Here is a 25,769-nt window from a genome sequence, read left to right as displayed (position 1 = left end):
CTTCACAAACTACAGATAAAATTTTTATTTACTTTCATAATTATTTAAAAACGCTGATGATTACAAAAACTGTTTATTGAAATGAACTTCGTTAGTAGGCTAATTGAGACGTTAATTTTCAAAAAAAATTTTATTTGTAAAAAAAATAATTATATATTATTATAATAATAAAAGTCAGTTTTGTCTGCTTTTTGCCACTGTCTTGAAGTGTTCTTCGAATTATTTTCAGAAAATCTAAAAAATTTTACCCGTGATAATACAAGATCAAATTTATAGTGAAGTTGATAAAAAATTCTACAATAATTCTATATAATGAAAAACAAAAAAAAAACATAATCATAAGTCTCACTTCGGAAATAATAGTAGCGATTATTGAAATAAATAAATAATTATTGTTACAAAAAAATAAAGTAAAAAGGGTTAATGAATGATAAAGTAGTTGTACTATAATTATATTATAGGAATCGATGAGTAATTTTTATATACCCAGATTATAAAATGAAATGACAAACTAATATTTAAAAACAAGGAAAGGAACATGCAATTGATTCCAATGATTTACTTTAAGTAAAAATAAGTGAGAAAGAGGTGCATAATATATAATGATTGTACAGAAAAATTAAAATTTTGAATGTTCATTTGCACATTCTATGTACAATCATAATCAACGATATTTATTGCGCAAATGTCTTTAGAAAAAAAATTTGAGCAAATCATTAATGTGAGAAATAATAAAAAAAATACAAAATCAATGTTTATTGTTTTATTGACACTAATCATTTATTAATTACCAATTAATATTAATCATCAATTATCATAATGGTTGTAATGTTTTATTTGGACTATCTTATCTATTCTAATTGTTTTTATCACCAAAAAAGAAAAGGTACAAAACACATTTGTTATAATTTAAATCTAAAATCTTTCTAAAAAGTTCAAATTTATTTAAAAAAAAGCAGCATGTGGAAAAGTATGATTTAATTTCCCTTTCAATATAGAAAAACTTAATTTAAAAATGTCGTAACTGATAAAATTGGGAACATTAATTTTTCCACTGGACAGATTCATTATCTCACTTACATTTAAGTTTAGTCTTATTCAAACTTAAAAAAAAATTGTTTTATAAGAATTTTATGAATTCAAAGTATTTTTGAAATTGCTTTGTTAAATTTCATCATTATTAATTTTTATTATTTCTAGCATATTAATTTTTGTAAATACTGTTGTTACGACAAAATAAAGATTTTAATCAGATATGTATTCTTTCATCAATTTTAGGTAATGAAAAAAATTTTTTTCTAATCTATATACATATAGGAAACTTTCTATAGATATAGTCACTCATCACGATATCTCTGGAACTATAAGACCTAGAGACTTGAAATTTGGCAGGAATATTCCTCTCGCCGAATAGAGGTCAGCTAAGAACGGATTTTACAAAATTCCACCGACAAGGGGGGTTGCGGGGGCGTTAACTATGACAAATTCCCGTTTTTAAACTATAATTCTCATCGACTCGAAATTCAGTAGGAATCTTTTGAAAGAGATGTAGAAATAATTTATAAACGAATTTTGCGATATCTCACCCCACCGAGGGTTGCGGGGGTGGGTATTAACAATCAAAATTCTTAATTTTCAAGCCATAGCTCCTACAGACTCCAAATTTTGTAAGAATTTTCTGTAAGTGATGAAAAAATAATTTATGAACGAATTTTACGATATTTTACTCCAAAGAGGATTGCGGGGGCGTTAATAATAAAAAATTCCCGTTTTTGAACTATAGCTCCTATCAACTCTAAATTTGATAAGAATCTTCTGTAAAAGATGTAGAAAAAGTCTATGGGCAAATTTTACGATAGCTCATCCCACTGGGGTTTGCCAAGGTGGGTTTTAACATTACAAATTTTTAATTTTCAAGTTATAGCTCCTATAGACTCTAAATTCTCATTTCAAATTTTTTTCTTTGTGTCAATTATTATTCATTTTTGAAAAAGAGCCACGCAAACATTATAATGATTGCACATTGAAAGTTACAATGAATATTAGCTGGAATAATTACATGGACGAAAGGTATATGCTAATTCGATAAAATTTGGAATTTGTGAACGTCAAAACAATACTCTAATTAAATTTCAAGTTTAGATCTAAAAATACAATTCTATAAAATGCCCAGCGAAGCGGGCGGGTAACAGCTAGTATTCTATAAGCATACTATTAAAATGCAACAGGGAAAATTGAACAATTTATTTTATCCATACAAGCCAAAAACCAGTAAGATGATTTTTATAAAAAATTACTTTTAGAGTGGAATAGAAAAAAACTGTAGGTGAAAAATTTTCATGAATTTTTATGACTCTGAAATTAGCAGATGTCCGAAAATTTTTTATTTTTTTTATTAATAAAATTACAACTAAAAAGATATTTTTAAAAAATTACACTTATAGTTTTTCAAGTTTTTTACAGGTGAATTTTTTTTTAATTATTTAATTGAAATTTTTTTCAATAAAAAATTTCTAAAAAGTTTGAAATGTCGGCTAACTTCATTTTCATGAATTTTTAATTGCTTTTTTTAAATATTAAAAACTTTTCATAAGAGTGTCATAGTAGAAATATATAATACTGAAGTTAGCGGTCAGCTGTCAATTTTAAAAATTTTTTTAACAAATTAATTACAATAAAAAAATGCATCTAAAAATTTTCACTTGTAATTTTTATTAATATTCACATGTAAAATTTTTTAATTATTTAATTGCTATAAAATTCCAAAAAAATGTTTAATGTCTGTCAACTTCAGTGCTATAGAAATATTGCTAATTTCTAGAATCGAATTTTCCAAGTTAATGTATAATTTAAAATTTCTCGGTCAATCTTATGCTATATTCTCGTAGTCTCGTGTATATACTTACTTTATTTATTTTCATTAATTCTTTATTTTTCTAAAAGATAATTTAAATTTAATGATTACTAAATCAATATTATTAAAATAGAAAATATTTACATTAATTTAGAAAGTTTGAAATGTTTGATAATAGTACAAAAGTAATAAAAAAATTTGATGAGTAAGGATAAATTACGATATTTCAGAGTTTCGGAGAATGTCACGTGGCCCAGACATGCGTATTCACCGTCGAAGAACTCAAGTTCATTATTCTTTCTTATTCATCCTCCATGATCATTCGAAATCAGACGTATTTAAAAATTTTTCCTCGTTCTAAAGACTGTGAAGATGAATAACTAGTCGGATTCCGGCTTGCACGCGCAAGTGTGCCTTTTCAACAAAAGTAATCATGGTGTAAGTACAGTAATAATACATTAATTAACAAAAACTAACAAAATTTGTTACTGAAAATTCTTGTGCTCGGGTTTAAAGTTCGATCATGTGTCCGCCATTTTGTGTTCGTGAATCATCGCCTCGTGTTAAAATAAACGAAATACATGCATTGAATACATATGTAATTAATAATACATATATTTATTGAGCCACTGTTTTAGCTTATCAGTAATCACTTGTCATTACTACACTGATAAGTCATTTGATGGAAATATGCATTAAATACGATTTTTTTAAAACTAAATGTTTGGAAAACCTGTGCCATTTAATGATTGCATCATTTTTTACAACATTTTTAAATATAAATAAACACATGTACATGATACGTGTAAATAAATTTGAGGGATGTTAAAATATAAATAAAAACTTATGATTGTTTTTATTATTCAAAGTATGTACTTTTACAAATTAGAAAGTTGTGTCGCGATATGTCGACACACTTGCTGCGCAACGATTGAAGTAATGACCTGCAGCTTTAAAAAAAAAAAAAAAAAATCATATAATATTTACGCTACAGACATTTGGAATTTTTAGATTTTTAAAAACAAGTTAAAAAAATTTTTTTAGAACATGCGCTTAGTTTTATTTTTTTATAATGAAAATTGTTTTATACACTGAGAAACAAAAATACTTTTACTCAATTAACAATTTTTTGGTTCAAGAATCTCGATGAGGATCAAATATTCTATTGTTATTAATTATTAATTTCTGAAGAGAAGAGCATCAATATTTATCTTTGGATAATAGATAGACAAGAGAATAACTCTATTTAAATTAAGTAAAAATTATTTCAATCAATTTAACGAGTTTTCGAGCTAAGAAAATATATTCTTAAAAATTTTCAAGAACATAAATTCTTATATTAAGAAAATTTTTTTAATATTTTTTTTTTTTTTTCAGTGTAAAAATTAAAATTTTAGAAAAAAATTCTCACATATATGTATCAGATCTTTTTTATTTTCAATGGCAAGAATAGTATATTGTGCCACGAGGGACGAAAGTACTACATTCTGTCCCGCGTGTGTGATTGGCAAATACGCCGGTGAGGATGTAGTACTTTCGTCCCGTGTCACACATACTATTTTTTCTCCTGCCAAGCCGAAAATTCGCGAATCTTTTAATGCAATAGCATCGTAGGTAATCATGGAAGGGGTCCAGGGGCGAAGCCCCGGCGGGGGGTTGGGGGGTGGGTCCCCCCAGTCAAGAAAAAATACAATTTAAAATCATTATTTAAGTAAAGATATTAAAAAAAATAATTAGTGTTATGAATATAACAGAATAATTTTTATTATAACTTTAAATAATCATTGATAAATATTAATAGTAATTATAAGCATTCATTTAATAATAATTATGGATAATCTTAATGATAATATTAGATGATAATTTTAATATAAGAATAATTCTAGTGACTTGGTGATTTAACATATTTTATGTAAATCAACCTTTTTTTGGTACAATATGATAATTTTTGAAATTTTCAAACTATAGCATTATCATATCACAGTTATAGCATTATATTACTCTTATAACATACTATTATCACTCTAATATTATTTAGTGTAATTTATTGGTTATGTTTTAGGCTTCTCCCTCGATATCTCTACCAGCCTCGTCGTTAGTGTCACTTGAGTAGGGACTATCTGTAGAACTCATGTTTTACGACGAATTTTTTTTATTTAAAATCAAATCACTAAATTACATTATTTTTATTATAATTATAATGCACTAATATATTGCACTAATGACGCAACATCAAGTGCTGACGGAGAAATTATGTGTTAGAGAGAGAACGTACAATGCGTGAGAGCCGATGTAGGCACTATTGCGCGTGCGCGTTCATTTATTCCGAGGATAGAAACTGCTGCTTTATTCCGGCTGCAAGCGGAAGGAATTTGAATTTTCGGCTTAGGCAGGAGAAAAAAAAATTTTTCTTTTGTTTCTTCTTCATTTAACGATTAAAATAATATTTTTTAGGTTTGTTATTTTAAAAACTATTTTCATTAATAAATTAGAGTACTCCGAAATTTCTTCAATGTTTATTTTAGATGAAATAAAAAAAAAAACATTAGATAAAAGACAAAAACAAACAAGAATATGTGTTTATGATGGATGTGTGTTTATAGAATAACCAGTTTGAGAGAAAAAAATTTGAGCAAAAGAATTAAAAATTTTTGGTAAATAATATTTGTTCCATATTTTAATTTTATATAATTAACAATTTATGATGCTGAAATTAGCAGACATCGGATCATTTTTGAGTTTTTTTTACAAAATAAATTAGTCCTGAAAAAAATGTTTTAAAAAAATTGCAATTATAGTTATCTACAATTTTTACCAGTGGTTTTTTCTTTTAAAATGATCAATTATTAAATTAAAATATAAAATATCAATAGATGGCTGTTAATTTCAACCTTTTAACAAATTATATTTTACTTCCATTGAATTATCAATAGTAAAAAATCTATCAAATTTCAAATGAAATGATGAGATAAAAGTTTAAAAAATATTTTTAAAATGTCTTATGAAGTAATCAGGACAGACGTCAAACGATTGATAAGCCGTGTTGAAATTGATTTTAATTGTCAAAACTATTAAATATCTATTATAACTTATAATGTAACTAAAAAATACCTAATTAAACTTTATAATACATGATCCATAAACTGATTAACAATACACAGAAATATTCACCATCTCGTAATAATAATTATTAATAATAATAGTAGAAATTTTTGTCAATAAATTAACTGTATAAATTTAAATCTTTTACAGAGCCACAATGGCGTTTTTTTCGAGTTACGTCCTCGCGACGCGACAAATTTATTTTTCTCAATTATCGATACATATAGAAGAGACTTGCAATCATACCCGCAATGTCATTACACGAGAACTGGATATGGAAGGCGGAGCCGGATTCCCCTAGTGGGGCTTCAATAGGTGAAGCCGAAGACGATTGGATCTATATCGACGATCAATCCTCAATATTAGTAAACGATGTCCTTGAACCTGAATTATACGACGAAAATCCAACGCGTGCACAAGTTGCTAGCAAACTTTTAGAGCAATTGGATGAATTAGTTAAAGAAGGTAAAAATTTAATTAACCTACCTTATGCTTTCTCAAAATATTTATTTATTTTATTTTATATTTTTTTTTTTTCTTTTTTATAAATAAATTTTATCAAAATTTTTCATTACATTATGTACATATCTTATCAAGCATTGAGTAATCTTGTCACTGTTCAAAAATTTTCAACGTTATTAAAAATTTTTAGTTCATGATTTTTTTAATTACTTTATACGTTGAACTGTCATTAATCATACAAATGAATTTTTTTTTTATGTAATTATTATTTTAAAGTAAACTTGAATATTTTTTTCTATCAATGAAAATAATGAACAATATTATTTAAACTTTATCAATATGCTATATTACTTAAGAAGTATACAAAAATATTCTTTACAAAATAATCTTTCAATTTATTTCAAAATAGCGCTGAAGTTGCCCTAAAAAAATGGACCTTGGTTTAGTTTTGACTCTTTCACTCATATATAAAAAAAATCCGAAAGAAATTTTTAATGATTATGAGTATAGTTATCTGTGGAACTAAAATAAAATTTTTAAAAATGTCAAAATGGCGCGTTGCCGAAATTTACATTCTGAAAATTTACGTTTTTTAAATTATTTTTTGTATTTAAAAGTAGGAAATATTCAACGTAAAAACTTCTTTCTAGTTCCACAAATAGACCATGTTATTACACTGAATAACATTGAGTAAAATTCAACACGAATCAGCCGAACAGTTTTTTTTTGCTCGACGGGCAGAAAGCGTCAATTTTCGGCCCGCTGCGCTAAACGAAGTTGCCACTTTCTGCCTTTGTCGAGCAAAAAAATAGCATACACTCCTCGGGAAGTAAATAAGAAAGCCTCAGATCACATGTTTGTTAACCTCGGCTTCGCCTCGGCTAACAATTACATGTGATCTGAGACATTTCTTACTTTACTTCCCTCGGTGTGTAATATACTATTTTTTTACCTCAGACCACGCAAGAAAAAAGTAGTTTCGAAATAAATGAGTTTAAAGTTTCAAATAATTATACTTATCCTTGTATCTGCTTCAGCGCTGACCTGCTAAATAAGCTGTAAAACTTGAATATCGTCAATATCATTACAAAATTTCAACATTATATTTTTACTAAACCATACTTTCGAAATATTAAAAAAAAAATCGAGTTTTTGAAAATTCAAGACTATTAGATCCCTTTAGCAACTGAATTAGATTTTTAAAATTAAATTTAAAAAACCCAATGACAATAAAGCTTAAAAAAAAATCGAGCAAAAAAAGAAATACAATTTTAAATAATCGAAAAACTACTGGTAAACAAAGTCAAATATATACAATCAATTTAAAGAGACTTAATACGTTGAGCCAATTTAAATGCTAACAGTGTTTATAAATAGTTAAACTACTTGTAGCTTTATTACAGTGATTTTAAAATTCATAAGATATTGAAGAGTGGGACAAACTGGTTAGCCTTTAGGGAACAAGTTAAGTTCCAAGGTATCGCATCGTATCGAGCGGTAATGGGAAATATATATGATTACAAGTTGGGAGAAATCGGTATAACAAAGTTAAAACGGAACGGAATATACGAGCCAATCCAAACTGAAGTTATGGAATAAAATCTTTTAATAATCTTTTGCGTATGTATTTGTATATGAGACACAAGTGTGAAGGGAAAGTCCAACGATAAGTAGGAGTCAGCGACGGTAGTCTGTTAACGTTCGGGTCAACTACACACAGTCTTCTGATGATTGCAGTATACTTATTTATTTCATTCGTTCTCTTTTTATGATTCCCCTACTACTATACTTAACTTAATCACTTCGACAGCTCGTTGTCACCAAGTCAGTTATTTTAAGTCGTCATTGCTACTCACATACCTCGAGAATATTTTCTGCCTATAAAACATCAATTATTATTATTATTATTATTATTATTATTGTCGTCATTATAATAAAAATAAAACAAAATAACCATAATAATAATAGTTATTATAGTAATATTAATAATACCAACAATAAAATAAATATACATACATATTTAATAATAGTAACTTAACACTTAAACAACTAGTTGTCACGTGTCATCAGTTGCCTTTCCGCAATACATGCCTTCAAGTTTCTGCGTAAAAGACCAATCGTTTTATCAGTGTGTTCTATTTATTTGACGCTGCCTACCTAGTGTGCTGCTAGATTAATAACTCGAGTGTTTACACATTATTACCTGCGTCAATTATTTATCCAACTTAAATTTTAATTACACTTGGATGGAATAATACACATCAATTTATTTTGAATAAATATATTTTTATCTTTAACAAAGAAAAAAAAATTTTAAAAAACAGTGTTATAATTTCGTCGGTGTAATCTTTAAAAAATAAAAAAAAAAATTTAATTAACTCACTTATAAGTACTCATAATTTCTGGTTCATATGTACGACTATCAATAGTTAATCTGGTGATACTGGCATCTTCAAAAGTGATACGTGTATTTAATAAACCATCTAAATGTTGCAGTGTATTTATGTTAAACATTAGCATGCAGTTCGCGTATCTATACACGTGGAACCGGGAAATAATTGTAAATTCTCAAAAATTAGTGAAAAGACGTTGATAATATCAATATTTTCATTATTACTTTTCCAAGTTGACAAATTTTCTCGTATCACTGCCTTATTGTTATTATTATTATTATTGTTTATACTATTATTGTTATTACTATTAAAATTAGTTTTATTTTTAATCTTGGATAACTTATTGAAAACTCAACAAACGTTTGACATAAAATTACTGAAACTACTGCTGCCGCTGCTACTGCTGTTGCTAATTAATTTTTCGAACTCTTTAATATTTACACAAATTCTATTCGAAAAACTACAAAAAAAAATTAGCAAATATGATGGCTACTATGTGTTATAGTGGTATGTCTTATTCTTTTATTTTATATAATGTAATATAATATACTGTTTTTATTTTCATAATGCAAAGATAAATCGAAAGTTGTATTTATAACTCATTCCAATTCAGAAGAATCTTTAATCGCAAAATGAAGAATTTCGTACATCACTTTCTCTCCTTTAGTCAAATTTCACTTAAAATACTCAGTAGGTTATCGATTTACAACACTTAAAATTTCAAATTTAATATAAAAATACTATTTATTATTTGACGTAAAAGCACCTTAAAAAACAATATTTTTTCTACTTATTAATGAAACAATACTATTCCAACTTACCAAAATACTAAACAGCTCTGAGCTATTGTGAATTGACATTAATTTTACAGTTTAAAAACTAGAAGACTAATTTTTAATCATGTAGATTAAATGTTGCAATATAATCTATTCAATGATTATTAAAATAAAAACCTGACTCATAAATTATCACAAACGTTAATTAATATACTTGAAAAAATAAATCGAATCATTAATAAAATTAGACATTCGATATTTTTTTTTTTTTTTTTTTTTTTTTAAATTACATAACAGTAAAATATGCATTTTTTTACCTTATTTTTATAAACATTGAATTAAAGCTTATTTGTTACTTTTAAATAGAGCCTAAAAGTTTTGACATAATTAACTAGGTTAAAAGTGATAGATATTAATTGCGTGATTATTATTGCACAAGGGGTTGCGATCTTAGTTGATAATTAGATCGATGATACATAAATATAAACAAAAACAATAAATATTAAAACTACTATTTAATCGATATTTAATAATTATAATAACAGTCATTGGCCTAGATTTTATTTTATTGTTTATTCACAAATGATAATATGATAATTATTCACTAACCCTTGCAGACAATAAAGAAATAAGTAAAATTTTCCATTATAATAATATAGTAAATTAAAAATAAAGTTTTAATATCTGTATTAGCATATATTGATAAATTATTATACAGCTTTTTATATTTTTATTGTTACTAATGCGAGAACATTTTAACATTTATTTAACTTCTTGTAACCTTGGTACACATAGCTTTTTTTTTTTGATTAACTAGTTAATCACAACTACAATATAATTGATGTCTGTACCTTACTTTATCTATTAATTTTAGTAAGCTAGATAAACAGAATCTCTGTCAGTTTTGAATTTCACAGCTTTAGCACAAATATAATAAAAAAAATAATGGCTCAAAGAAATATAAATTATTGATAATAGTGTTATCTAATTAATATAAGCTTGATATACTTGAAGTCTCATGGACGTTGATAGTTACTTTTATTTGAATTTTTTTTTTTTAATTTTCTCGTTTTCCTCGATTTAAAACTAGACGTATTAATAACAACATTATTTACTTTTATGTTAATTTTATAGTAGCCATGCCACTCCCACTAATTGTCTAAGTAATAATTTTTATGATCTATCACATTTTTTACTAACACTCAAGAATATAAATTACTTTACTACAAATTATTTAATTAATAAAAAGTTAATAAATATTTATATTATTCTTGGTAATAATTGATTTCATTATTTTATTATTATTTTACAGAGCCCTTACCTGGTTGGTTTGAAGATCGACCAGAATCATTGTTTGATGAATTATCAACATCAGAATGTATTCAAAACAAGCCAGTGGTTTATTCTCAACCACAAGCGCCAGTACCAGAATCATTTTTACAAGAATGGGAAACTGTTTTTGGGGGTGTAGAATCATCATGCCAAATGATTTACCCCTCAAGCAGTTCAGCTTTGACTCCGCCGCAGTCACCACCGTACATACATTCTGACTCATTGTCATTTGATTCTCAGCAGATTCTTGTTAATTTAGATCCAACAGCTTTGTCTAATATTCAATTTATATATCCATCTATTGCTCATAATGCTGTAATTCCCCCTTCGATTAATCTAATTAATCAACAAGAACAACATCACCAACAGCAGCAGCAACAGCAAGTGATTGAAGAAGAATCTGTTGATAAAAGTGATACCTCATATCTTGGTCAAATATCTGGCGAATGGAATGCTGAAAATGTGTCATTGTTACCACTAGCAGGTGATGTGGCAAGTGAATTAGCAGTTGTTGATGAATATGTTAGATCATGTGTCGAATCAATGTCACCAACAAGTCCGATAAATAGCACCGTCAGCAGCTATTTGTCCTCCGAAGATTCAGTTGATGATCCTGATTGGACTCTAGATTCATCTACCAGCAGTAGCAAGGCTAGCAGTAGGAACAACAATTATGGCAAACGTAATCAGAAAACAACCCGAACTCGCAATAAGCCCTATGCACGTTCGATCGATGATAAAAAGAATCGTAAGAAGGAACAAAATAAGAATGCAGCCACGCGTTATCGTATGAAAAAGAAGCTTGAAGTTAAAGAGATCGTTAGCGAACAAGATGAGTTAGAAGAAATCAATGGTAAACTCAAGGATCAAGTTTGTGAGTTGAAGCGAGAGATCGGATACTTGAAAGGGCTTATGCGCGATTTATTTAAGGCTAAGGGTTTAATCAATTAATTCAATTGTATAATATATTTTATTTTTATTTTTTTTAATCTTTAATTTTAAAACCATGTCATCTCTTGTTTACGTTGCTGAATGTCTTTGGATGTTGAAATAATAATACCTTGGTTAACATCTTGAGCTGGAAAAGCTTCTTGATTTAATTGATAATACAGTACATTGATAAGAGATTGATGCGATAATATATACTAAATTTTAAATTTGGTAATAAATATATATTTTTAATCTTTGAGTGCATGAAAAATAATTAGTTTCACAAATCTTCAAAATCTACTTTCATTTATAGAAATGTTCAAATTAACATTATTAACATGAAATGAAAAAAATTAAATTGTAATTCACAATAACAGCAAATAATGTAGTGTATTCAAAGATTTAGATTGTAGAAAATTAATAATTGTAATCAACTTGCACGCATTCGTGTTTTCGTCGTACCTTAAAGGAGAATGTTGAGACTGTCGTCGAGTATAATGTTAATCGCAACAAGCACGATTTAATATTCGAATTGAATTGGAAAAAAAAAAAAAATAAAATAATAAATAAATAAAAAAATTAAAAAATAAAGAAACAATCTCTTCGGCTTAACCCACATATTGTGTTCATCAGTATCAAACGTTTTGACTACTCACCGTGATGAACGTTGATACTTTCTGCAATATAATCATCCCGCCTCGATTACGAGTCTCTTCATTCCAAATTATGATTTTTATTCTTTTCAAAATAATTTTTTTCTCTCTTTTTTTCTAATTATATTATTGTATTACAAAACAATAAAGCAATGAGTTGTTAATGTAAAATTATTCATTTTTTTTATTTCTACACTTATTATTACTTCACATTAAGTTTTAAAAATCTAGTTGTATGGGAGAAATAAATTTTATCAGGTACAATCAACTATATGAGTACGGGTGAGTCATAAACCAAATGGATAAAAAAATAGATTATACTTATTAACATTAAGAATAAAAAATTACTGACTAAAGAAATCATTTGAGTTAATTTATCTCGAAATAAATTTTTTTTTTTTATAATCTCAAGGTGACAATATCCGTTTTGTTTTTTTACATTTATTTCAAAAATATAAATCACTGTTGGGTGATTATTTATTTGTTAAAAAAGAAATTAAATTAATTATTTTACATACTGTTTAAATAATTTCTGCAAATTGTAAAAATGATAAGATATATTTTATAATTGAAAGTTTTTGACGTAGAAAAAAAATTTTTTATTTAAATATTTGATACAGCTGATAGTTATTCATAAAATATCTTTTAAATGAATTGTTTTTATCCATTTAACTTGATTTGAATATTAAAATTGAAAGTTTTGGCTATGAGTATTAATAAGTTACATTTTATCGGTAGTTTTCTAAATTATTCAAAGATAATAAATGTATTTTCGTTGTAAAAACTTTTAATGATATGGAGTTGAATCTCTGAAATTTTCCGCTTTATTTGATTTCAAAACGCTCGAGAATTTTCGTATAAAGGAATCATTCCGGTTTGTAACTTTTGAAAAAATTAATTTTCTTTTTTAAAATTTTCTGAAAGTACATATATCTGCAAGTATTGTGTTAAAATTGGCAAGCGATCGGACCACTGTAATTATATTATTTTACGAGGTTTATGAGGATTTTCGAGTGAAAGAAAATCAAATTTTTAAACAGCTTGAAGGGATTTTGTACACTGAGAAAAAAGAGTACTACTCTTAAGTAAATTTTCTTGTCACAAGAATATATATTCTTGATAATTTTCAAGACTGTATTTTCTTGTCTCAAGAATTGATCAAATTAATTGAATTATTTTTTGTTTAATTCAAGTGAACCTATTCATTTGTTAATTTATCAAAATTAATGCCAATGTTTTATTATCATGATAGATATAGATATTCTTTTATCAAAAAATCAAAATTTATTTTAAACGATTTTTGAGCCAAACATTGTTTTCTGGACAAAAAAAATTTTTTTTTCTCAGTGTATGGTGCCGACATCGGTGATTGACTTTAGGTAAGATTTTTTTTATTGAACAAACTTTAAACGCGTCAATCTCAGAACTATGCTTTTCTGGTTTACGTATTTGATATTACGTATCTCAAAAACCATTAACCCAATCTCAATGAAATTTAAACCACGTGTTCTACATAGTAGCTATGGCCCGAACTACAACCAAATCAAAATTATGATTTTTACTATTTTTTCAGGACTAAAAACTGAGAAAAAATAGCTTCTTTTTTCTGTTTTTTTTTTTTTTTTTTTTTTTTTTTTAATCTCAATAGTTATTTTGTTATTTATCAATAAATATCAATTTTCGTAATTCCTGCCATAACTACTTGTATATTGAAGGTAAATAATTTTGGTTTTTGTGTTTTAGGTAAGACGTTATTAAGTTAACAGTTACGTCAACGACATACAAACTTTTGGAGAAGCTCCGTTCATCCGTTGTTTATTTATATAAAAAAATACAAAAATAAATAGGAAAACGGTTAACCCTGGAGTGGAGGCCATCCCTGCAATTTCCCGATACATCCATACCTAGGCACTTAAAATTGCACTGATGATGTTTTTGAGCTCTTCAAGCTCTAAAATACAATTTATGTGTTATTTTGAGCTCTCCGAGCTCAAAGAAATAGCTTTTTTATGCTTTTGAGCTCTTTGATCAAAGTTTCATAAAACACTATTTTTGGAATTTTCAAATCGCAATAACTCTTGAATGAATCAACCGATTTTCACGTGGTTGGCGGCATTCGACGCAGTTTTTTCAGTCTCATAGTAAATCTTTGAATTTGAATTGATCAAACTAGGAATTTCAGAGTAACTCCGAAAAAACAATTTTTTCAGTTTTCTTTTGTTCACAATATCTCTTGTACAAATCGACCGATTTTGACTGGCTTGGCGACGATCGACGTGGTTTTTTTATGTTAAAAGCTGATTAGTTTTTGGAATTGATCGGTACAGCCGTTTAAAAGTTATTCCAAAAAATGTCTCAGTTATGTTAAAAGAACACTTGTTTCCAAATATTTCGTCGACGATATCGCGAACCAATCAATCGATTTTCACGTTATTGGCAGCGATCGACGCGGATTTTTAAGCTCTAATGATTATTCTATTTCATGAAAAACGATCCGAAAAAAAATGTCGAAGTTATGTAAGAAAAACACTTTTTTCGGTTTTCCTTCGTTCACGATGTCTCCCGAGCGAATCAACTGATTTTGACCGGATATCTGATGAAAATTCAATTTTTGCAAAACGAGCTGAAAACAATAACTTCCCGATTTTTGAAAATTTTTGATTTTTTTAAAAAACATAACTAATATTTGCTTTTTTCGAGTACCGGAACCAGAATGATCAGAAAAATCCCTTAATTAATTTCTAAAGAGCTCAAAAATCTGAGAACTGATTCAGATAACTTTTTTTAGTTTACAAATAGCAATATCTTTTGAATACGCTCAGTTTATAATTGCTTAACGGCATTCGATGCAGTTTTTTAAACACATAAATGTTTAGAAGACTTAGCGTCGATTAGCCAAAGAATTTTTCATATAATTAAGAAAAACTAAAGAAATTTTTTTATTATTTGAATATTTTGGTAATGACTTGACTGATTGACTTCAAAATCTAACTTAATCTAAGTCTCAATGAACTCTTTAGAACGCTACATCGCTCATCTCAATTAATTGATTCGTTTTAAAAATGTCGTGCGACAAAATTTTATCCATACTTATACACACACTCACGGCCGAACGTCCAGCCCGAAATAATTGGAACGGTTTCCTAGGACCTCAAAACGATGAGATATGATGAAAACTCGCATTCTCAAAATCAGACCGAAATCAGTAACTTATTATTTTTGAAAAGTTTTAATTTTCAAAGCGGGATGTTAATAATTAATGGTCTGTCACTAACTGAAGAAAAACCATATACAAGTATATATAATCACAAAATAATTTCACTTATAAAGACTATAATTTTTTCAAACAATATTTTCTCTTTTTAAAATAAAGATTTATTTATACTAACGTAGATCTGCTTCAAAACTAACGGACAGGTAGAAGAAGTATAATGAATAGAATATCAATGAGTATTACCGATGATGTTAATACTCAACTTTGAAATTTTATGTAAATAAAAAAAATAAAAAAGTACAGCTCCATCAAACAGTATAATTTTATTTTATCGTTCTACCTGTCGGTTTTATACTGGGAATGATGTATACTACTGCCAAAAAAGGAAAATGAAAAAGTTGTTTCTGTATACTAGACAGTGGATTTATCGACCCACTGTAGACAATTTTTTATAGGCTTTGTACTTTTCAAAATTCGGTATAGACCAGATCTGAGGTATACACCTAAGAGTATTTAGTAAATATGTATTCGTTATTTTCAAAAGATCTTTCAGGCAGTGAGAGGAATGATCTCTTAATTAACCAATTACTTATTTTTTATAAATAAAGTAGGTCAGTTTCTTCTCTTTGATTGACTATTAACATTGAAGTACGAGTTAACTTCATTTATACTTATATGCTGATCGTTAGATTTTTTTAAAAAATACAATCTACCTTGTTATAATGTTCACTAGCATGTAATTCTACTTGGATTTTAAGGAAATTCAAAATAATTGGTCTATGTTCAAATCTTCGACGAGATTAAAATATGATACAAGACTGTCAATTAGTTTGAGAGTTGTAATTATTAGGAAATCGCTTAAATATGATTGATATAAAAATTTGCTGTCTTGAACGTAAATAATTTCATAGTTATAAACAGTAATTTTGATAAATATTCAAATTTGTGCCAGCAGTATATTTTAATTTATCTTCTTTTTATGACTTTTTTTTTTCTTGTGTTCTAATTTTGAAAATCCAGATAAATAAACTTATCCCTTATTCCATACAGTAGAACTTTTTAAATTTACAACAAAACTTTTATGATGATTTTTTTAAATGACATTTTAGAAAATACTCAGAACTTAACTTGACTAATTGATTTAAACCGACTCATTGTATTAAAATGAAGAATTTACTTTTCCATTTCAGGTGAGGCCGGATGGTCCTTTTTTACAACGTAAAGAAAGTAGTAAAAAGTGAGTTGATACTTACAATTCGATTGTCTAGTATTATTTTGTTTTCGAATTTTTTATAATTAAATTTCTCTAATAATACAAATATTTTAAATAATTGTCCAAATTCTTTAATTAATTGACACATTTAAAATTTTTCATGGGTTTAGTTTTAAAAAAAATTAGAAGAAAACATGCTTTCAAATTTCGTTAATTAGATCTATACCAACCAATGCAATGAAAACAAAAAATAATATATGACATTAAAGTTAGCTGTCACTTGACAATTTAAAAAAAATTTTTTAACAAATAAATTTGCTCCAAAAAATTATTTTAAAAAAATTGCATTTGTAGCTTTTTAAAATTTCTAAATGTCAATTTTTTTTGCCATAATTTATTTGTTACAAAAATTCTTAAAATTATCAATTATCTGCTAAGTTAATTTTCATAAATAATATTTATAATTTAATTTCTTTTAGAATAAATTTTAAAAAATAATACTAAAGTTAGCGGTCAGCTGTCAATTAAAAAATTTTTTTTAACAAATCAATTACAATAAAAAAATGCCTCTAAAGATTTTCACTTGTAATTTTTATTAATTTTCACATGTGAAACTTTTTAATAAAATTTTTTTTTAATAATTTAATTGCTACAAAATTCTAAAAAAATTTTTAATGTCTGTCAACTTCAGTGTTATTTTAAAAAACCTTAAGAGAATTTTTTTTTTATCCTAAGAATTGAAATTCCTTTTTCACTCGAACAATATTTATAAAATAAAAAACGATATTTACAAAGAAATTCAAACAATTAATTTTTTATGAAAATTGTCATAAATATCAATAATTAATCAGATAAAAATAATAGTGACAACAAAATGGCTGCTTGAAAAACTTGTGGGTTAAATCACAGCTTATTTAGCACCAAATACTATCAACATCAACAAGTATAGAGATCGAAGTGCGAATTAAGACTCCCCCACTTTAATGAGCTCTTGTATCGCATAGAAGGTTTGGCCGCGGTACAGGTTGTAGCGAGGAGGTAAGGCCGTAAGGTGGAAGAGGCATAAATATAGTAGTGTCTCATGGGCACCTTTCCCCGCAATGAGAATGAGAATGCTTTAATGCTACACTAGTTGCTGCTCGCTGCTGCTAGTATGCCAGTATTCCGCGACGGTTACACTCACTCGCGTTATTTATTATTTTTACTATATTTATTCATGACAAACAAATGTCTCTGTGTCTATATTAGTATTTAAAATAAAAAAAAAACCTGTTAATATTTTATTTTTCGGTGGGTACTTTTGATGAATCTTGTTTTTCACCAACTGGACCATGATTTTCATCAACATCATGAATATCCATTTCATACAACTGGATCGCCGACGTCACTGACTTAAATCACACTTACATTCTACAGTTCAAAAATATCAAGCGCTGTGAGTGTTTCAATCTTTAATATCATTTATTATTAATTTATTTAAGTTATTAATATAAATAACGAGTTACCTTTCTGTGTGATGAATTTAAAGTTACCAAATATTTATAAATATATATTCTTTCAGCGTGTCACTTTGATTTAATGGTATTCAGCCTATTGTTTTGTTTTCTTCGCGCGCTAATACATAAATCATTTGGTACCACCCGACTCCTTCTCTTCTTCTTCTTCTTCTTCTTCTTCTTCTTCTCCTTTGTTATCATTCTCTTCTTCTACTTCAACCTCTATATACTTCTTTGGTATCAGATGATTAACACCAACAATATGATGTGTATTTATACAATCAATAAAACATAAATCCAAGAATACTTGAGACATGTAAAAAAAATTTTTAAATTAATATTTAAATAAAAGAAATCGAAATTACTTAACAGTGGATACTTACATACATATACATATTTAAAAATAATGAATTTAATTATATGTGTGATTATATAACGGAAAAAACAACGCAGTAATCGGGGAAACGAAAAAGAGAAATTTTTATTCGGTATAATTTAAGCAACAAACTTACAAACCCGATAAAATAATTAAAATTGTTGTGTGAATATTGAATAATAGCTAAATTAAATAGTTTAATGATAAAATAGTAATTGGAAAGGCAAATAATTCTGTATGGTGACAACAGACGTTCCATTAGTTGATACAACACAAGCAGTCATAATACTATTTTTGGAGCATTACGTAGTTGTGTATTTAAAATAAAAAATAATCTAAAAAATTAAAATCTGGTTAGAGCACACACAAGGTGAAAACGAAGAAAAAGAATAAAGATAAAAAATAAAGTACGCTGGGTAGGTAGCGATTTATCCATTTCCGGTTCTGAAGCGTGCAATAGTCCAAGCATCGAGCTCTCCGATTTGCAATACAGCCAGAGTCTAGAGATGCCGACTGCACATCCACTTCTAAATCCCATTTATTTTCACGTCCTTGACCTGAAATAAAAATGCGTTCACTCCATAAAAAATTAAATACTTGTTAAAAAACAATAACAACAATAATCTTCATTATCACTGTATATCTCTCAACCAGTGATTGATTATATTAGTAATGGTAATGAGTAATAAATAATAAGTTATGATGAATTATATTATGGGAAATAATATAGACGGTAACGATTAAGAAAAAAAAAAAAAAAATAAAAAATAAAAGTGTTGATATTTATGTCATAATAGCAAGTGTGTTTATACAACGCTCTTCTATTATTGTTGGTCAATTACATACTTAACGTATGGATTGTTCCGGCGACGAGCTGTGAACGCATTTTAACTTTCGAGGATGACTCAACCTGAGTATACCAACTAGAACTAGAGAGAAAGTATCTGGAGGAAATATACTTATACAGGCTAAAACAAAAAAAGAGCAATAAGTTGTAGAAGTTATTATTATTATTATTTTTGTTGTTATTGATTTTATTGCAAGACGAGTTTGTGTGGGCAGATATGCTAGCTAATGGTAGTATCTGGTGAATGTACCACAAAATTACCTGATTTAATAGAAAATCTTAAATCATCATGACGAGATTAAAAATTGTAGCTATAAAAATAATATTATTATAAAAAATAAAAAAAAAAAAAGATGCTTATGATAAAAAAATAATAATACGGATTAAAAATCTGAACAAGAAGAGCAGCAGTGCAATTTATGCTCAAGTGGATTTTAACTTGATTTGGTTTTATTGGGAATCGGTTGGGATCGAGAACAAGGCTCCTCGCAGGCGTGTCTCTCTTGACCTTGCGCCCACACTTGTCCCCTTACCTCTCTTAAATAAACAAAAGATTGTACTTAATATTTATCTGTATTAACATTGGTTTATGCCTACAGATTACCAAGTGTGGCATCGGCAACGGCAACGCTGACGGTGATCAATCTGCCCTGCCGTGTAAGTTGAAAACCTCAGTTGGAAGCCTGAAAGCATTGAAAATACAGTAAAAGCTTAAAAGAGCTTTTATAATAATGCGACACGGTAATAGCAATAACAGCAACGGGTACCTGGTGCACAATGGCGGTGATGCACAACATAGTTACTCAACTGATGGTGAGGAGAGTCATCATGCTACCTCCGTAAGAACTTCATCAGAATATGCTATCGCCCACAAGCCCAGCTCTGTGGTAATAATTCTTATTATTATTATATATATATATATATATACATTATTATTTCAGATTTTTTTTTCTTACCTTTATTTCTATCTCACGCGTCACACATCAGTAAGATAAACCTCGCCTTTCTCGGTCAACAACTGGTTTTCGTCCAGAAAATAACTCTGTTTCACTGAAAATACTTCCTGCATTTATTATTATATTATTTATAATAATTTATTTTCATTACAGATTAAAATCGTGGTACCTTCTCAACAGAAAAGTCGCCGGTCGACTAATGAAAGGGATAACGATAAACGTGTACATGTATCACGGAATGGACGTACTGGTTCTGATTTATCAAGAGACTCTCCGCCAAATAATAATAATAATAATAATAATAATAATAATAATAATAATAATAATAATAATAATAATAATAATAATAATAATAATTTTAGCAATAATAATGATAATATTCACAACAATCGGCATAATCAGTCAAACAATGGTTCAGAAACAAATATACCAATTTTTATTACCAACAGTAATTACCGAACAACATCAGATATTAGGTAAATGCAGCTCCGTTGTAGTAATAAATAATAATTTTTATGGTAATAGCTATAAAGCATTTGTAAAGATGATATCAATGAAACATTATTGTTGATTTATAGCCGCGGATCACGTCACAGTCCGGTGCCCAGTTCAAGAATAGATGACAGGGCGCCCAGTCATTATAGCTGTGGATCTGCGAGATCTGGTGGATCGACCGTAAAGACTAAAACCTCCCGGCATGGCGGTATCATTATTGAAACAATGTCCACTCCCAATCCTTTTTGTCCGAACACCAAGGGAATGTGTTGTCTCATGTTGCTATTAAACCTCAGTCTTATCCTTGTCACACTTGGCTTCGTCATAGTTACTCAAATATTCCAGCCGGTTATTGTCTGGTAAATAATTTTTACAATTATAATAATATTGACTATTATTTTGATTTTTTTATACTTATTATTTTATTTTGTTTTGTTTATTAGGATCTTAGGCATTGTCTTTGTCATTTTTGGATTCTTAACACTCTTGGGCAGTATGGTATATTGTATACATGTATGCAAAAATTCCAAAAATCCTGGTGAAATAGATCCAGAAGACTTTTATTGGACGCGTTATTGGCAAGGTCATGTTGGCTCAGCCCCAGAAATTCATTACAAGGCTGAAGGAAAGTATCAAGATGACGGAGGAAGTGACCGAAGTAAATATTCGGTTAATTATTCAGAACGTCGCAGTCAACGATATTAAATTTAAATCAATTTTTATTTATTAAATAAAACATTTTATTACAAAGACAAGAAACTTTCCTATTAAAAAAAAAAAAAAAACAGAAACAAAAACTTTTGTTATAAATATATATTTTAAATTAAACACACCAAATCGGATACTCGACTTTTTATGTCTGGTATCTAGTTTTTATTTTTTATAAACGCAAGTCAAATTATTTTTTTCACAATGGCTTGGTATAACAAATAGACTGGTATAATGTGCCGTAACAAATAGTTTTTATTTTTTTTAACAAATATTGAATTGTTTTACAGTAAATCAACTTCTTTTATTTTTAATAACTCATCAATTATTTATTTATTTTTTTTTTAATTGAATTAATATTCATTCAATAGTTTTTATTTACAAATTGTTACCAACATCTTTTTAAAAGCTAATAAATTAAAAAATGCGATTAAAAAACTATTTAATTTAAATTTAATTTGTTAACATAGTAATAAAAGAATTATTGAGTTTAATAAATTAAAACATGACTTTTTATTTTATTTTTTATTTTTAAGCAGAGGTCGACTCTGATATACTCATAGTAGGCAATGTACTGTCACTCCAATCAGGATTAGGAAAATTACGCGGTGGGCTTGGTACGTTGACAGGAATGCGGGTTTTTTGTCTCATATTTTCAAACATCATTTGAATTTCTTTTTTCATATCTTTGTCTATAAAATTTTTGGAAGACATATTACTATGACGATAACCGATATTATTTTCTGTTTGAATTTGTATACTATTACTGCGTGCTTTAGATTTATTTTTACTTCTTGTGTTATTCGACTTTGAATTCATTTTTTTCTGTTTATCAGGTGATTTATCTTGGTTTTTACTTGTATCAACTTCATCAATACTTTTTAAATCTATAAAACAATTAAATAATATTATTGTAATAATAAAAAATTTCAAATGAGATATAATATGTAATAAGGATTAGGTGAAAAGACCATCAATAAATTCTATCACAATTCGTTATACGACGTTTCGTCGGTTTTATTCCGACATCCTCAGGTATCTCGAATATTCTGTCAAAACATAGTCATACCAATAATCATTATAAAAAAATTCTGAAGTACTACAATACATATGTACAAAATTCTCAACGTCAACTAGTTTATAAATAAATAATAGTAAATAATACAGCTCCAAATGTTTACAATTTATAATACTATCAATAATTTAAAGGTTATTGACATAAATAAATAATCTAAAACATTCTGTAGTCACAAATAATTCTCAACTGAGAATTCTCGTATAACGAATAATTGTATTAGAATTTATTGATGGTCTTTTCACCTGATCCTTATTACATATTATTGTAATAGTTAATATTTTTTGTTTTTCTAAAAATATCGTGATTACCTTCTGATAATGATGATGATGATAATGACGACGATGAATCTAAACATTCTTCGCCAGCGAGGCTTATAAATTCCAAATGAGATTTTTCTTGAAATTTATCGTTGTTAGTATCATTATTTGTATTGGATAAAGGTATTTGTTGGTGAGCAGCAGGTGCATTTGAATCTAATGCATCGATTGTAGAGTCTGATAAGTCAGATGCATTTCGCCATGCTTGTGGTTCAGGTAATTTGTGTAACGTTGGTGATGGAGTTGAACCAATAACTTTACCGGGAATCATTGTGGAATGATGTTCCGGAAACATCACTCCGTTATCCATTGGGAATTCCCTCAGATCTACCAACTGATCAGCAATATTATTTTGTAACTCTCTGTAATAATTCGAATTCAATTATTTAATGATTTAAGAGCATATCTTATAAATTCACCTGCTATTTTAGGCATAAAAATATTTAAAAAGTAATATAAAACTGATTCTATATCTCAATTGCAGAATATTTTTTTCTACAACAAAAAAATTTTAATAATTATAATAGTAAATTAATAATATTGTTTAACAATTCTAATTCTAGGAAGAAATTCAATTTTTAATAAATTTTTCTGTTGATTAAAAATAAAAAAAAAAAAGTAACTAATGTACAAAATTAAAAATAAACATACTTGATAGCATTACGAAGTTTTATAAATTCAGCATCTTTGTAAGAAGACATAATTGTTAGTTTTTCTTTTTCTAGTTTTAAATAATGCGTCAACTCCGTTTCTTCTTTTAATTCTTTTTTGAGCACATCAATTTGTCTATTTTCTTCTCGTAATTCATTAATAAGTTTTCGATTCGCTAGGTCATTTTTTAATGCTTCATTTAAATCAGTACGTAATCGTCTCATTTCACATTCTAATTCACACTCTTGTTGTTTCGTTTGTTTCAGTAATCCTGATAGTTCTTGAATACGCCTGAATAAAAAAAAATATACTTGTAATATTAATAAATAAATAAGATTGCAAATAAAATTTGATTCTAAACAAATGTTACTGTTGAAGTATGTTGTTCTCTTTCCGAACAGATTTGTATCCCTCCTCCATTGACTTACAAGTTGATTCTAATTTAGCTATATTTGCTTCTAATTTAGCTTTGGCAGCTATCGTTTCTAAGTCCTGTTATTTTAACAAAATTGTAATAAATCAATGTGAATAATTGAATATGAAGTAACTAAATAATAAAAGTTTATTACTAAAAAATATGTGTTTATAAAATAAATAATAAAAGTAATTTACCATATGAGATGGTTGTCCCGATTCAACAGGAATTCGTAAAAGAGCTTCTTCCATTTCAGTTAAAATTTCACCAGCTCTGCCACCACCGATAATACTCTCCAGTTCTTTCATCAAAAATGCTAAAGTTCTAACAGGATTTAATTTACGAAAATTTTCATTAGTACCATCATAAATTCCACCACATTGGACACCTCGATCAACGACTAAAACTGATTCGGTATTGTTAATTGTTGACTGGGACGGCATACCTCCACCATAAAAAAATTTGTTATCATGAGTCATTTTTTTGGGTGTCATTTGTTTTGATGAATTATCATCTATTAACATATCATAATTATTATTATGCCTTAATTTATTTTGATTATACAATTTTTTAGCTTCTCTCTCTGAAATATTTTCAGATGATCGCTCCCTAGGTGTCGAGTGAAATTCGTGCTGAGATTTAATTGAATTTGGGCGATAATTTTGTTTAAGTGTTGATACATTTTGCTCGCGTAATATTCTACCCCAACGATAATTATCAAACACGCAAGATTGTTTTTTATCGCTGTTTAATTTATCATTGCTTATTCCAGCTTTATCAACATTTGAACTCTTCTTTGATTTTTTCTTGACAGTTACTTCAACAGTAGTAGTTTCATTATCGAGAACAACTATACCACTGGAACTCGATTTTGGCAAATTCTGGAAAAAACAAAAAAATTGATGACACTGAAGTTGACAGAAATAAATATTTTTTTAGATATTTATAGCAATTAAATTATTATAAAAAAAATTAAATTAAAAAGTTTCACATGTAAAAATTAATAAAAATTACAAGTGAAAATTTTTAGAAGCATTTTTTTATTATAATTGTTTTATTAAAAAAATTTTTAAAATTAACAGCTTACTGCTAATTTCAGTATTATAAAAATTCGATTATTATTCATGATAAAAAAAAAGTCAAAGAACTAATTATTAAAAAAAACTTACGGCTGTACTTTTGGCTTTGATAACCTCATTCGCACATCTTACATTTTTTACTGGTGGTACTTTATTTGAATCATTAGTCCTACGATTCATTTTCAAAAAACAAACTAACAATCACTTTAAATATACATTAATAAATAAATAACTTCATAGATTTTATAATTTTTATATTTAAACGCGGCTAATGTAAATATTTGGGTGCTAGTTCAACAGTTTTTTTTTAAGCTGAACTGAACAAGTTGTCTGTCGTTGCTTGTCGCTTAATAGAAGCACGTCATACTGTCAATGACAATAATGATAATAATCGGTCATGCAAATGAAAATTAACTTAGCAG

General features: G+C 27.4%; 3 protein-coding genes across 5 annotated transcripts; 2 read left to right on the top strand and 1 right to left on the bottom strand.

The window, feature by feature from the left end:
- Positions 1-3,138: 3,138 nt before the first annotated feature.
- Positions 3,139-12,673, top strand: Crc (bZIP transcription factor crc). 2 transcript variants are annotated; one of them, XM_074247809.1, is made up of 3 exons: positions 3,139-3,292; positions 6,107-6,421; positions 10,900-12,673. In XM_074247809.1, the coding sequence occupies exons 2-3, from the start codon at positions 6,208-6,210 to the stop codon at positions 11,868-11,870; spliced, it is 1,185 nt and encodes a 394-aa protein (XP_074103910.1). In that variant the 5' UTR covers positions 3,139-3,292; positions 6,107-6,207; the 3' UTR covers positions 11,871-12,673. The 2 variants fall into 2 exon arrangements, with proteins under 2 accessions (XP_074103910.1, XP_074103911.1); XM_074247810.1 differs by lacking the exons at positions 3,139-3,292; positions 6,107-6,421 and adding an exon at positions 8,316-9,318.
- A 4,138-nt stretch (positions 12,674-16,811) lies between these two features.
- On the top strand, positions 16,812-21,901 carry LOC141530838 (uncharacterized). 2 transcript variants are annotated; one of them, XM_074248194.1, is made up of 5 exons: positions 16,812-16,953; positions 20,248-20,535; positions 20,758-21,080; positions 21,183-21,458; positions 21,543-21,901. In XM_074248194.1, exons 2-5 carry the CDS (start codon positions 20,380-20,382, stop codon positions 21,802-21,804), a joined length of 1,017 nt encoding a protein of 338 aa, XP_074104295.1. In that variant the 5' UTR covers positions 16,812-16,953; positions 20,248-20,379; the 3' UTR covers positions 21,805-21,901. The 2 variants fall into 2 exon arrangements, with proteins under 2 accessions (XP_074104295.1, XP_074104294.1); XM_074248193.1 differs by lacking the exon at positions 16,812-16,953 and adding an exon at positions 17,629-18,364.
- A 138-nt stretch (positions 21,902-22,039) lies between these two features.
- LOC141530837 (uncharacterized) lies at positions 22,040-25,696 on the bottom strand. Its single transcript, XM_074248192.1, has 6 exons — positions 25,438-25,696; positions 24,466-25,149; positions 24,224-24,345; positions 23,854-24,144; positions 23,194-23,564; positions 22,040-22,694 (listed from the first exon to the last, which is right to left on the bottom strand). Exons 1-6 carry the CDS (start codon positions 25,525-25,527, stop codon positions 22,339-22,341), a joined length of 1,914 nt encoding a protein of 637 aa, XP_074104293.1. The 5' UTR covers positions 25,528-25,696; the 3' UTR covers positions 22,040-22,338.
- Positions 25,697-25,769: the final 73 nt, after the last annotated feature.

The sequence above is a fragment of the Cotesia typhae genome, unplaced genomic scaffold (assembly GCF_013202065.1).
Source record: "Cotesia typhae breed Kobodo isofemale line unplaced genomic scaffold, CoteBio_Ctyphae contig_5, whole genome shotgun sequence".
Lineage (NCBI taxonomy): Eukaryota > Metazoa > Arthropoda > Insecta > Hymenoptera > Braconidae > Cotesia > Cotesia typhae.
Note: the sequence above shows the minus strand (reverse complement) of the source record. Positions and strands in the feature narration are given on the sequence as shown.